This window comes from Linepithema humile, chromosome 7 (assembly GCF_040581485.1).
Source record: "Linepithema humile isolate Giens D197 chromosome 7, Lhum_UNIL_v1.0, whole genome shotgun sequence".
In the NCBI taxonomy this organism is placed as follows: Eukaryota; Metazoa; Arthropoda; class Insecta; order Hymenoptera; family Formicidae; genus Linepithema; species Linepithema humile.
Window position 1 is genome coordinate 9,155,134 of NC_090134.1, and position 14,377 is coordinate 9,169,510.

Sequence of the window (14,377 nt, forward strand, 5' to 3'; positions counted from 1 at the left end):
AAAAAATGTATATTTCCTTGTATACTTCTATCTGCCATCTATCTGTATCTATTTTGTGGCAATGCTATGTCACAAAAAGTTATGGATCATAATAATTACATATTTGTGACTGCGTAAGAAAAATTTTCACATATGATACTTTAATGTTAAAATTTTTCTAGTAAAAAGTAAAGTTAATGTTTATGTAAATATATTTATATCAATTAAAAAATAAATATCGTAAAACAAATACGTACGTTATTCACGAATCTTACTCGCGTGCAATTTTATTTATTTGTTGTTTAGTTATTATTTCGTAAGTACAACATTAAGTGGTACATAGCTCCTTTACATATACAAAGATTGTTACTTTTCCTGCTGCAGAGAGGCACAAAACGCTATTACGTGATGCTTGCTGGATTATTTGTGGAATGTCTTGAGGATTTCGGAACGGTAAAAATTATATCATGTATCACAATGTCTTTTATGTAACGTACTATAATTTTACCACACTAGATAATTTTGTTTATTGCAATTGATAACCGCATCGGTCTCTTACTTTACCTTTATTTATTCTACAAGCCGTACCTAAATAAAAAATAAATGTAGAAATAAAATAAAAAATATTAGTAAAAAACTACGATATATCAGACGTCATAATAAATAAAACAGCGCTCGGAATTAGTTGCACATTTCGGGCCGATTTCCGAGACGACGCCTCCTGTTCCCCCACTACCGCTCGGCCGCTGGCGGCCGAGCCGTCGATAGCTCTGGCGCAGGAGCGTTTTATATAAGAAATAGGCTGGGTTATTGAGGCACCTCTCAGAAAATAGTAATATTTTCTTTGCTACATAAATAATGTTTATTTTCATTAATAATTAAATATATATATATATATTATGTATTAATAAAAATAAACATTATTTATGTAGTGAAGAAAATGTTACGATTTCCCGAAAGATGCCTAAACAATCCAGCCTATTTCTAATATAAAACGCTCCTGAGCCAGAGCTATCGGCGGCTCGGCCGCCAGCGGCCGAGCGGTAGTGGGGGAGCAGGAGGCGTTGTCTCGGAAATCGGCCCGAAATGTGCAACTAATTCCGAGCGCTGAAATAGAACATAACACAAAATCAATTGACTCACATTGATTTCAATGATGCGCACATTAAATAATCAAAAATTATTCACGACCTGAAACTTTTGTCTGTTTCTATTAACGTATTAGTGAAACACTATGAGACTGTCCTGGTTGTTCTATCGTATTTATTGCTACTCCTCTTCAAAACGAAATATATCTTTCGTGCTCACGCAATGAAATAAATTCTGGAACTGATAAAGGTGAGAAACGCATGCGCAGCGTTTGTACAAGTAGTCGTCTTTATTTCTTTTTTTTTATGAGAAGAAGACATCTGTAAAATTTTTTTTCATATTAAATCGATTGCTTAATTATACTGCTCTTCCATAAGAAATTTGCTAAATTGCATGTCTGATTTCACCATGGTATTTTCTAATATTAGTTTTATAATAAAATTTACGCCAAGGGAATGAATATTCAATCGATGAGTGAGAAGGAGGGGATGAGCGAACTATTCCCAACTTCTTACCAGTCATATGCGTTTCGACGACCGAAGAGATGAGTTGTTTAAAGACTCGGTACTTTAATCTCAATCGTATTCTTTTGCTCACAATTGATTTATGGCCATACAAACAATCCATATTTGTTCGATTGCAACTGATTTTCCTGTACATTATTCTGATTAGTTTCATTATATTTCAGGTCTGTAATTAATTTAAATAACTTTTTTAAATTTTGTTACTATATAATTTAATAGCTACTCTTTTATTATTTACGAACCCTGATATGCTTATATTTGAATAAAACTATGTAACATTACAAATATTTATTGTAGTGTTATTATTATATATCAATCACATACATACGAATAACATCTTCAATAATTATAGAATATGCAATTGCTAATATATGCAGGTCGCTAATAAAATATAAACTCGCATCTTTTTTAAATATATTGTAATATAATTATTTTCTGTAGTTTACAGCACTTGTGAGTTTAAAGTGCACTCCGGAAATTGTTATTGAAGTTTGCTCTAGTGCATTTTTCTTCATTCTCTGCATGTTACAATACAACGCATTCACTTTTAATTTAGGAGTTGTAAGTAAACAGATTCTTATTCCTTTAAATAAGTATGTCATACATGTTTGTGCCAAATCTCGCAAAACAAATAACATGAAAAATTATTGAAATAACAGGTGAAGGATTTATTAGAAATACTTCAGCATATATACAATGAGCTCAGAGATGAGGGCAAAGTTGCTATTATTGAAAAATATTGGGTTATCGGAAGCTACTATAATGGCGTACTTACACGTAAAGCAATTCTTCAATAACTTTTATTTAAAATATATATAATTTTTATTTTAAATGGAATAATGAGTGCTACAGAAACAAATTTTGAATGATATAAGACTACTATATTTTAATTTTTGATTTTGTGATTGCATAAATAGAAAAAATAATAATACCTCTGCGCAGCAGTAGAGTTTCATATTGGTAGAGTAATATATGTTTGAAATCAAAATACGTTTAATCTTACTATCTTATGTTTATACTGGGTGTCCTTAAAATTTTTACAAAGCGCTCGTGTGCAAATAGAGCGGACTAAATTGAGTCGAAAAGTTCTGTACCATTTTGCAATTTTCGCAACAGTTAACGAGTTGTTAATTACTAAAGATCGAATAAGCGCGTATCCGTCCAGCCTACCGCCGAATGCAAGCGCGCGGCGAGATACAATGAAAAACGGGAGACAATCATATCTCAGAGCGGGCTTTGCCGCTTGTAGTAAACAACTCTTCGCGCGCCTAGCGACTATGATCGCTGGGCGGTTGTATCTCGCCGCGCGCTTCTAATCGGTGGTAGTCTGGGCGGATATGCGCTTATTTGGCGATTAGTAATTAATAACTCGTTAACTGCGAAAATTCCAAGTGGTACAGGACTTTTCGATTCAGTTTAGTTCGTTCTATAGCACACGAGCGCTTTGTCAAAATTTCAGGGACACCCTGTACATATTTTGAAATATTCTTAAGCAATTATTTATTAAATATTGCTAAACATTGCTGTTTTTTTTAAATTGTCTTTTAGTGCTATCGTTGTTAGCTTGTATCGCACCTTCAATTTTGCCGCGTATTATGTATGCTGTATCTTTTACAAATAAATCTCAATCGCCTTCAATGCAGATAATAACGGAATACTTTATCGATAAAGAAAAGTATTCTTATTTAATTATGTTACACACAAATGCAGCATTTTTCGTAGCAATAGCTGTGATACTAGCGACAGGATCAATGATTATAATGCATTTCATACATGTCTGTGGAATGTTTCAAATTGCCAGGTAAGAAAAACATTATAATAATACAATATAATGTAAAAGTTATATTGTGAATGGAATTTGTTTCTTCATATAAAAATACTTCAAAAAAACTATTATTAATCCATCTTAGAATTTGATCATCTCTCAATGTTAATCTATAGCTAATTGTATATGTAATAAAAATGTGTATAAATTATTTTTAGTTACCGTATAGAGCGAGCAATGATAAAAATTAATCTGAAAACATGTAATATGAAAAAAACAAATATAGTTTACACAGGGATAGTTTATACCGTGGATATGCATCGCAAAGCTATGCAGTTCGTATCAAATAATGCATATATAAAATATATACAGAGAGTGTTTTGTATAATATCGAGACTAACTTAAGGATCAAATCTTTTCTTGTAAAACTGGAATAAAATTCTTTATAATAAACATATCAAAATAAATTATCAGTAATATAATATTTGTTGCTTTAGACAAATTTATCAAAAAATTTAATTAAAATTTCAATCCAGAACGCATTCATAAACACAGTTAATGTAAAAGATAATAAAAGTATAAAATTGTAAAGAAAGTTGTCGCGTTAGTCAAGCAAAAACGTGCACTAATTAATAAAAAAATTTGTTTACTACAATACAAGTAATAATATCTTCTTATTTTTGAAGGTACTTTAACCTTTTAATGTCCACAATTAACATGTCTATGTCCTTGTTCTTCATGGCGGCAGTGATCTCCGCAAGTCTCAATCTTTTTCGAGTAAACTTTGTTTTCTGTTATTATATCTATCTTTAAATAAATATAATAAAATTATACATAATACATTTTTATATTTATTAAAACATTTAAAAGACTACTTCATTAATATTATTAGCATAAATTAGATTTGCTGTACATTACAAAATATGCAGATTATAAGACACATAGAATTATAATTACTATAATAAATCTGCGAAAAGATTAATTGTTACTATATAATTAATATGTTAGGTTTTTCAGGAGATAAACTCTGGATTTGACATCAAGAAATGTATATTGCCCTTCTTGTTTTTATCTGCTATTTATGTATACCTATTTTGTGGTAATGCTATGTCACAAAAAGTTGTGGATCATTATAATAACATATTTGTTGCGGCGTAAGAAAGATTTTCATACATGCTATTTTGATATTAAAATTTTTCTAGTAAACAGCAAAATTAATGTATATATAATATTAATTACATCAAATAAGAAATAAAGTCCATAAAACAAATATACAGTTCACGAATCTTATTCGCGTAAAATTAGTTATTTGTTGTTTAGTCGTATTGTTTCGTAGGTACAACGTTAAGTGGTACATAGCTCCTTTACATATACAAAGGTTGATACTTCTCCTGCTGCAAAGAGGCACCAAACACTATTACGTGATGCTTGCTGGATTGTTTGTGGCCTAGAGGGTTTTGGAACGGTAAAAATTATACTATGTATCATAATGTACAATATTTTGTGTAACGCACTTCAATTTTACCAGACCAAATAATTTTATTTATTGCAGTTGATAAACGCATCGGTATCTTATTTTACCTTCATTTATTCTACAAGCCGTGTATAAAAATAATAGTATAAATAAAATAAAAAATATTAATAAAAACACTGCGATATATTTGATATTACAATAAATAAAACACAGCTCCAAATTAATTGACTCAAATTGATTTTAAAGATAAACACATTAAATAATCAAAAAATTATTTATGTCCCGAAAACTTTTGCCCATTTTTTAAACGTATATCAATGAAACATTGATACCATCATAGCTGTCCTATTTATAGTTATAGTATATTTCTCTTCAGAACAAAATATATCTTTCGTGCTCACGCAATGAAATAAATTCTAGAACTGACAAAGGTGAGAAACGCATGCGCAGCATTTGTATAAGTAGTCGTCTTTTTTTCTTTTTTTTTTATGAGAAGAAGACATCTGTAAAATTTCTTTTCATATTAAATCGATTACTTAATCGTATTACTCTTCCATAAGAAATTTGCTAAATTGTATGTCGGATCTCACGGTGGTACTTTCTAATATTAGTTTTATAAAAAATATAAAATAAAAAGAAAGAATACTCAATCGATGAGCGAGAAGGAGGGGATGAGCAAACTATTCCCAACTTCTTACCTGTCATATGCGTTTCGACGACCGAAGAGATGAGTTGTTTAAAGACGCAGTACTTTAGTATCAATCGAATTCTTTTGCTCATGATTGGTTCATGGCCATATAAACAATCTACATTTGTTCGACTGCAACTGATTTTGCTCTACAGTATTGTGACAAGCTTTATTATATTTCAGGTACATTGATGTTTTTAATAATTTTTTAATACTTCGTTATTATATAATCTACAAATTACTATCTCAATATTTGTGAAAACCTGATATAATTACATTTAAAAAAAATTAGGAAACATTATGTTTATATTTATTTTAATATAATCATTATATATCAATCATACATGTAAGTTATATATCCAACAGAGAGAGTTACAGAATAGGCAGTTACTAATATAAGCATTTATGTCCACTAATAAAACATAAACGCACATGGTTTCTTTTGGTAATAATATGTATTTTAATTATTTGTAGTTTACAGCATTTGTGACTTCAAAGTTTACTCCGGAAATTGTTATCGAAATTTTCTCTAACACATTTTTCTTCATTCTCTGCATGTTTCAATATAACGCATTTACTTTTAATTTGAAAATTGTAAGTAAACAGATTATTATTTGTTTAAATAAATATGTCATACATGTTGTGCCAAATCTTACAAATCAAATGGCATTAAAATTATTTAAATAATAGATAAAGAATTTATTAGAAATACTTCAGCATATATACGATGAGCTCAGAGATGAGGGCGAAGTCGCCATTATAGAAAAATATTGGATTATCGCAAGACGCTATGCTGTTGTACTTACAGGTAAAGCAATTCTTTAATGACTTCTATTTAAAACATATATAAATTTTAATTTAAATAAAATAATGAGTACTAAATAAGCGTATTTTGGATAGATTGGGACTAGTATATTTTAATTTTCAACTGTATAATATTTTTAAATCTATTAAAATCTACGTAAAGAAAAAATAATATAAATAAACATCTCTATTCAGTATTCATATTCATCAAGCAATGTGTCCGAGATCAAAATACGTTCATTTTTTCCAGTTTGTTTCTATTTCTAACGTCGTTTAAGATATACAAGTACATGAATTGGATGTAAAATAAATAAATAAATAATTATTTAATTATTTAAACAATTGAAAATTTTTGATAATTACAAAGCAATGGTTTAATAAATATTACTAAATATCGCTGTTTTTTAAAATTGTGTTTTAGTGCTTGCGTCATTTGGTTGTATCGCGCTCTTAATTTTGCCGCATATTATGTATGCTGTATCTCTTACGAATGAATCTCAATCATTTTCGCTACTCATAATTACGGAGTACTTTATAGACAAAGAAAGATATTCGTATTTAATTGTACTACACGCAAATGCTGCAATTTGCATAGTAATAACCGCAATACTAGCGACAGGATCAATGATTATCATGTATTTCCAGCATGCCTGCGGAATGTTTAAAATTGCTAGGTAAGAAAAATATTATTATAAATTGTAAAAAATAAATTGCAAATAAAATTAGTTTCTTTACACAAAAATACTTCAAAAACACTATTATTAATGCATCTCGGAATTTTGTCATGTCTCAATGTTAGTCTAAAGTTAAATATAATATATACGTAATGGAATATACAAATTATTTCTAGTTACCGCATAGAGCAAGCAATGATGAAAATTAATCTGGAAACGAATACAAAAAACACAAATATGGTTTATATAGGGATAGTTTATGCCGTGGATATGCATCGCAAAGCTATGCAGTTAGTATCAAATCATGCATGTATAAAAAATATATAAAGTGTTTCGCATAATATCAATATTCGCTAAAAAAAAAAAGTTTTTTTCTTAAAAAAATATCAAGAGCATTATTAAATTATGAGTAATAAAATACTCATAGATGTAGTACAAACTGAATAAATTTATTTAACTGAAACTTGAATTCAGAATGTACCCATAAACATAGTTGACATAAAAAAAAATGAAATTGTAAAGATGTCGTTAGTCACAATGTCACTAGTTAATAAAAAAATTTATTTAATTCAGCCAAGTAATAGCATTTTCTTATTTTTGAAGGTTCGTAAATCTTTTAATGTCTACAATTAACATATCTATGGCCTTATTCGCCGTGGCGTCAGTGATATGCGCGAGCCTTAATCTTTTTCGAGTAAATTTTGTTTTCTGTTATTAAAACTAATTTCAAATATAAGTACAAGTTACATAATACGTTAATAATTATATAATATATTTCATATTTATTAAACATTAAAAGATTATTTTATTAATAAATTATTGGAATAAATAATATTTGCTGTACACGTTAGAATCTATGATATTGATTATAAAACATATAGAATTATGATTAATGAATCTGCAAAAATATTAATAATTTTTATATAATTAGTATGTCAGATTTTTCAGGAAGTAAACTGTGGATTCAATATCAAGAAAATGTCACTGCCTATAGTGTTTCTATGTGCCATCTATGTGTACCTATTTTGTGCTAATCTCATGGGACAGATAATTATGGACCATAATAATGACATATTTGTTACTGCGTAAGAAAAATTTTTACTCATGATACTTTAATATTAAAATTTTCTCAATAAAAAGTAAAGTTAATGTTTATATAATATTTAAATAAAATAAGGAATAAATTAAAAATACGATACAATTAAAAACAGATATGCGTACATTATTCACGAATTTTACGCGCATCAAATTATTTATTTGTTGTTTAGTTATTGTTTCATAGGTACAACGTTAAATGGTATGTAGCTTCCTTACATATACAAAGATTGATACTTTTTTTGCTGCAAAGAGGCACAAAACGTTTTCACCTGATTATTGCTGGAATGTTTGTAGGATGCTTTGAGGGCTTCGCAACGGTAAAATTTATACTATGTATCAATGTATTTTACGTAGTGTACTTTAATTTCACTAGAAAAATGTCATTTATTACAGCTAACGACCGCATCAATATCTTACTTTACCGTCATTTATTCTACAAGCCAATCTACAAAGTAATCTTATATAAAATTAAAAAAAATTAATTGCAAATTGACGGTATGTTAAATATTTAGACAAATAAAGCATAAATTTAATGGAATTCATGCAAATTAATTTAATACAAAATGATATGCAACGTCAATAATTAAAAATTATTTGTAGATATTATTCCTTTTTAACTGTTTTACTATCTTTTAAGGGGCTACATACACCTAGAAATTGTGAAAAAATGCATTTTTTGTTTTTTGCATATTCGAAAAGTATAAGGTCTTGAGAATATCCCCTGCAAGTTTCAAAGTGATTTCTTGAAAATTGTCGGAGATATAGCGAAAAAGGTCTAAGCGCGTATCAACGTTTTTATCGGAATGTCAAACTTTAAACGCGTTTTTCTCGAAACCATGTTTTCAAAACGCGTACCAGAAATATCTCGAAAACGACTGGACCAATTTACTTGATTTGGAGGGCTTAATCTACACAAAAAAAGGCAGTCTTTATCGTGGCAAATTTTTTTTGGAGCCCTTATTTTTTTTGCAGCTAAAAGAATGACCGATTTTTACCCTAAAAATCACTGTTTTTATTTAAACGGCCGCCATTTTGTCAAAAATCAATATTTAAAAAAACGGCCACGATAAAAACTAGATAATTTCATACAGTTTGAGAAAATTCTAGTCTGATTTATTTAAAACAAGTCTTGTACGAGCTGTATCTATCTGATACCGCGGAGCACCTTTTTTCAACATGGTCTTGTGCCGAGGACAATATCTCCATTTTCAAATATTTCTATTTCAAATTTATTCTGAAACATGTTGTAACAACGTACATTAGAGTAAAAAAACCTAGGATTAATTACATACATTACGTTTCTCAAAAAAAAAATCGAGAAAAAGGCCTATTTTTTACGTTTCTAGGTGTATGTAGCCCCTTAATGTATAACACCACTCCATTTTTTAGTAAAAAGTTTGCTTTATCATTATTAAATATTTATATTTGATTTTTTTAATAACAGATAATGCACACGTGTTCAGATAGTATGAGAGTTGACATCAAAAAAGCATATTTAAAAATGCATAGAAGATATTTGGTTAAACAAATTTTAGTAAACAAATAATATTATATAAATAATTTTACTAATAACAAAATTGAAAATTTACATGTCAGCACTGATGCTACACTTGAGTAAACTTAACTTAGAAAAAAAACGCATTAAAATAAAATTTATATAAAATTTGACGCTAAAAAATTGTAACTTTAATTGCGTGACTTTTATTTAAAAAATTTTCTGACCAAAAGAATTTTAAAAGAAAGTAACATCTCCAGAATTTATACTAAGGTTCTGCGTTTAACAATATATTGCATATTCATATATGTATAGAAAATCATATATATTATTTTTGATAATACAAAGAAACACTAAAGCTTTTGAGACTAGAGTGATAATATATTTTACTAGTAGTAACTTAAAAGCAAGTACATATGTATATCCTGCTGTTTAACAGTATTTATACAATCGTACACCACAAATGTTCATACTAGACTGAAAGAAACGGAACTGTAGAGCTGAAAAATTGTGGCCATTGCGGTTGCGCGACTTATGTACAGAAAAACCTTCTTATAAAAATTATTCTGTGAGAAAAGACATTCAATAAATTGCTTTTAATGTAATATCGATTCCTTATTTATAAACTCTATGCCAAGAAAATTTCCTAAATTGCGATAGTTTGATCACACGGTTACATTTTATGTCGCTTTATATTACACTAGCGCTAAATTACACAATTTCTTGTGAAATTTACGTTAAGAAAAAAAAGTAAATTGAAAGAATGGGGTAAGTACACTTTTGTGAATTTACTTTTTATCAAACGTGTCTGTACACTCGCGCAGAAATGATCTCTCTCGAGACTCGTTATTTTAATACCAATCGCATTTTATTACTTATCTTAGGCTTGTGGCCTTACAAGCAATCGCTATTTACTCGACTTCAGTTAATTCTACTTTTTAATACTCTAACTACTTATGTTCTATTTCAGGTATATCATTATTTCAATTGTGCAAATAAGCGGAATTGTATTATAATTTATAATAATAATTTGTTACTAAATTATTGTATATAGAGGGAGGCAACGAGAAATCCATTATTTAAAAACTTTAAAGTTAATTATTGATAGTCTTAGCTAACTAAAATATCTTCTTTAAATACAATTAATTCAATAACCACTACGTTTATGTTATAGAAGAGTAACAAAGAATCCCACCCCTAAGGAATTTAGAATACATTTAGAATTTTAGTAAAGCAAAGTATTGTTTTAAATGCGATTGGTTCAACAAAAATATTATTTTCAGTTTACGATATTTCTGACGTCAAAATGTACTCTAGATCTCATTCTCAAAGTTTTCTCTTCCGGGTTTTTTTTTGTGTGTATTATGATCAAATACAATTCGTTTTGTGTTAACATTAACACTGTGAGTATAATAAGAAATCTTAAAATAAAATAATTATTTTTAAATGTTATAAAAAAAAATGCACAACGTTATTGACATGATAGATAAAGAGTATGTGCGAACAACTTCAGAATTTATATAATGAATTAAAAGACGTAAACGAAGTTGCTATACTAGAAAAGTACGGAAGCAGATCTAAACGTTTTACGACTGCAATTATGGGTAAGACAACATATTTCATATTTTCTTATGCGTTAAATGACTTATGTAATTACTTCTTTAAAACTTTTAGTGTTTGCAGTGACCGGTGAAATTATTTTTGCTTTGCTACAAATTTGGTTGCATATTCATAATAGTGTTCTGTCTGCAAATAAATCTCATCCTCCGGAGATTGTCATAACAGAATACTTTATCGATCAAGAGAAATACTTCTACTTAATCACAATGCACAGATATGCAGCTTGGATTATAGGAGGGTTCGCAATGGTAGGGACAGGAACATGGCTTATAGCATATCTTCAACATATATGTGGAATGTTTAATATTGCCTGGTAAGTAAATAAACGCATAATACAAAAATACAATGCAAAAATTGATATTGTTTACGATAATTTTTTTAACGTCTCAAATATAAACTATATAACTATAATAATAAAATTGCTTACAGTTATCGCATTGAACAGGCAATGACAGCGGACATTATCCAAATGAGATGTCTAAAAAGTGAGAAAGAAATTCATAAGGAAATAATTTGTGCAATAGATATTCATCGCAAAGCTATGAAGTTGGTATATATGTTACCCGCAAAGCCCGAAAAATCGTCAATTCTAAGATTGCTTAGGTGAAGTTAAAATTGTCAAAAATGTTTTAAGCAAACTTAAGGTTGCCTAAGGCTGAGCGCACATCAAATCCGTATTCGTTCAGAACAGCTGGATGCACGATTATGTCCGATTGTGGTTGTACGTGTCGAACGTGCTCACTGGCTGCGTTTTCGTCCAATCATTCACATAAATCTTTGTCTAAATAAGTTATGTGTAAAGAGAGAAGAATTATGAAAGGTTCATCATATTGCTCAGTTGATAGAAAAGTGACACATCTCAAAATTAAGAGCTTTTCAGTAGAGCATTTTTCAAATTCTGAATTGGACACAACAACGTTAGAACAGTGAATATGTATAACTTCACCTTCTTTCCATGTTATACTATCATTATAATATATTCTTTAAAACGATGTTACGAGTATATGGTTTTGAGAGTCGATTTCTTTTCGTTGTCAAAAAAATTCTAATTTTTGGTGTGTGTCATTTTTCTATCAACAGAGCAATATTTCGGAAGATTTAAAGAATGACAGAAAGCGGTTTTACAGCTATTTTCATAAATTAAAGTTGTAAACTTTTAATTATTTATCCTGATATATATCTGAAAAGATCAAAAATTCAAACAAGATAGGATCCAGTACGTCAAATCAATACGGACATAAACGCACGACTAATTTGCTTCGAGCGTGTGCGCTTCCTATGTTTTGTAGAAGTAGGGATTATTCGTGCAAACTTCAGACGACTAACATTTGGACGAATCCAAAATCCGAAATAAAGTTACATTTCGAACATTGCTTAAAACGCTCTTGACATCTTAACTTTGCCTAGGCAATCTTACGATTGCCGAACCTTCGAGCTTTGACGCTAGCATATATACAATATATCAAATATGTAGTATACATGTATTAACACTCTTTCATATTCTCTAAGGTATACCAATTTTTTCATAATCAATTTTGAAAGATCATTCTTCTTTTTGATAGCAAGTGGCATGGTCAGCTTGTGTCTTAATCTTGTTTGTGTAAGTTTTGTGTTTTGTTTATATACTAGGGAACTAGTTTACGAAATTTCATGATATTAACATTTACTAAAATATTTATAAATATAAAAAACAATAGAAAAACATTTCAAAATAGAAAAAATTTGTTATCAAGTATATGAATTAAAATTTTTTAAATCGGTCAAGAAATCCGTAACGGGAAGAAAAAAAATGAGTAGGAAGAAAGGAAAAAAAGAAAAAAGAAAAAAAAACAATTTCTTCTGACATATCGATCAATTAAACTTATATTTGCTTTAAAAATGATTATTTGCGGAAAATATGCGCATAATTGTTGCGATAATATACGAATGAATACACAAATTACGTAAAAAAAGCTACTAATTAATACAAATATAAACCGTAATAATTTACATTATAATTTCTAGATAGCAATGTTTGACGGTCACATTGAGCAGCTTGTATTACCAATTGTAATGTCAATTGTTCTCTACTTTTACTTGTTTATAGCCAATTATGTCGCTCAAGAAATTACGGAACATAATAGCTACGTATTTGTTACTACGTAAGAAACGTTTACACTTTATACAATTACGTGCGAATACTCGATTTGATGATGCTTGCAAAATAGATGCTTTAATGTTAATAAAGATAATAAACTTATAGTTGACGCGGTTTGTAAATTTTTGCATGTGCCGTAAAGTCTCCACTATTTTTATTTTTTAATTTTTTTAATAATTACCAATGTCATCATTTGTCATCATTTGTCATCATTTTGTAGATACGATAATCAGTGGTATATGGCTCCTTTAAACATACAAAAAATGGTGTTGTTTCTGTTACAAAGAGGCACTAAGAGTTTCAATGTAATTCTCGGTGGAATATTTGTGGCATCTATGGAAAGTGCGGCATCGGTAAGAAATGTTCCGACAATATTCTCCATAGATTCTTATTTATTATGGATTTATTATTGATAAATAAAATAAAAAAAAAATTCTAGTTGTTGAGTGCTTCAATATCTTACTGTACTGTTCTCTATTCTACGCGGTAAACTTGAATAACATATGACATCAAGATGGATCCTAAACTACTAAATTTGATCACGTATCGCGTATAAGGTTATCCGCTGCTGTAAATGCGACAAAAATTAGTAGTTGAATTGAACAAAATGCATGCAAAATATAAATAGCTTATTCTTGTATAAAATATAATAAACCATTCAATTCTGAATATAATTTAACATCATTGTATTACTTGTTCTTTGCTGTTATGTATTACTTGTTCAATACTTGTTCAAATACAGACGGAGATGCTAGCGAGGAGAAGAATAAAAAACCTATACTAGTAATATATCTGTGGTATGTTTAAAATTGCAAGGTATATAACAGAATTATTATGATTTCATATATAATATATATTAAATTGTGAATGAAATACATTTCTTTGTGTACAAAATACATTAACAAAACTGCTATTAATTTATCATGGAACTCACGTCTTAATGTTCACAATTAACGAATGTTATTTACATTCGCCTAGTTACAATATTGAACAGAACTTAATCTAGAAACGAATAGTAAAATCAGAAATG

At 28.9% G+C, this 14,377-nt stretch overlaps 2 protein-coding genes and 2 long non-coding RNA genes across 9 annotated transcripts; 2 read left to right on the plus strand and 2 right to left on the minus strand.

The window, feature by feature from the left end:
* Positions 1-457: 457 nt before the first annotated feature.
* On the minus strand, positions 458-2,438 carry LOC137001323 (uncharacterized). The gene is made up of 3 exons (XR_010891387.1): positions 1,584-2,438; positions 1,123-1,388; positions 458-567 (listed from the first exon to the last, which is right to left on the minus strand). It is a non-coding gene; the product is annotated as an uncharacterized lncRNA (long non-coding RNA).
* An 896-nt stretch (positions 2,439-3,334) lies between these two features.
* LOC137001324 (uncharacterized) lies at positions 3,335-4,151 on the minus strand. The gene is made up of 3 exons (XR_010891388.1): positions 4,054-4,151; positions 3,580-3,609; positions 3,335-3,369 (listed from the first exon to the last, which is right to left on the minus strand). It is a non-coding gene; the product is annotated as an uncharacterized lncRNA (long non-coding RNA).
* A 1,065-nt stretch (positions 4,152-5,216) lies between these two features.
* Positions 5,217-8,633, plus strand: LOC137001307 (odorant receptor 33b-like). Of its 5 annotated transcripts, none has more exons than XR_010891384.1 (9): positions 5,218-5,702; positions 5,994-6,113; positions 6,210-6,327; positions 6,745-6,997; positions 7,174-7,287; positions 7,601-7,691; positions 7,937-8,082; positions 8,266-8,412; positions 8,489-8,633. XR_010891384.1 is itself a non-coding variant. In XM_067360003.1 (9 exons), exons 1-9 carry the CDS (start codon positions 5,559-5,561, stop codon positions 8,549-8,551), a joined length of 1,182 nt encoding a protein of 393 aa, XP_067216104.1. In that variant the 5' UTR covers positions 5,218-5,558; the 3' UTR covers positions 8,552-8,633. The 5 variants fall into 5 exon arrangements, 4 of the variants coding, with proteins under 4 accessions (XP_067216101.1, XP_067216102.1, XP_067216103.1 ...); XM_067360003.1 differs by having other exon boundaries at positions 8,280-8,412; XM_067360000.1 differs by having other exon boundaries at positions 5,217-5,702; positions 8,280-8,633.
* A 1,712-nt stretch (positions 8,634-10,345) lies between these two features.
* Positions 10,346-14,021, plus strand: LOC105675659 (odorant receptor 22c-like). 2 transcript variants are annotated; one of them, XM_067360031.1, is made up of 9 exons: positions 10,346-10,560; positions 10,874-10,993; positions 11,077-11,194; positions 11,265-11,523; positions 11,640-11,756; positions 12,720-12,810; positions 13,215-13,351; positions 13,568-13,700; positions 13,787-14,021. In XM_067360031.1, exons 1-9 carry the CDS (start codon positions 10,417-10,419, stop codon positions 13,835-13,837), a joined length of 1,170 nt encoding a protein of 389 aa, XP_067216132.1. In that variant the 5' UTR covers positions 10,346-10,416; the 3' UTR covers positions 13,838-14,021. The 2 variants fall into 2 exon arrangements, with proteins under 2 accessions (XP_067216132.1, XP_012228365.2); XM_012372942.2 differs by having other exon boundaries at positions 11,274-11,523.
* The last annotated feature ends 356 nt before the right edge of the window (positions 14,022-14,377 follow it).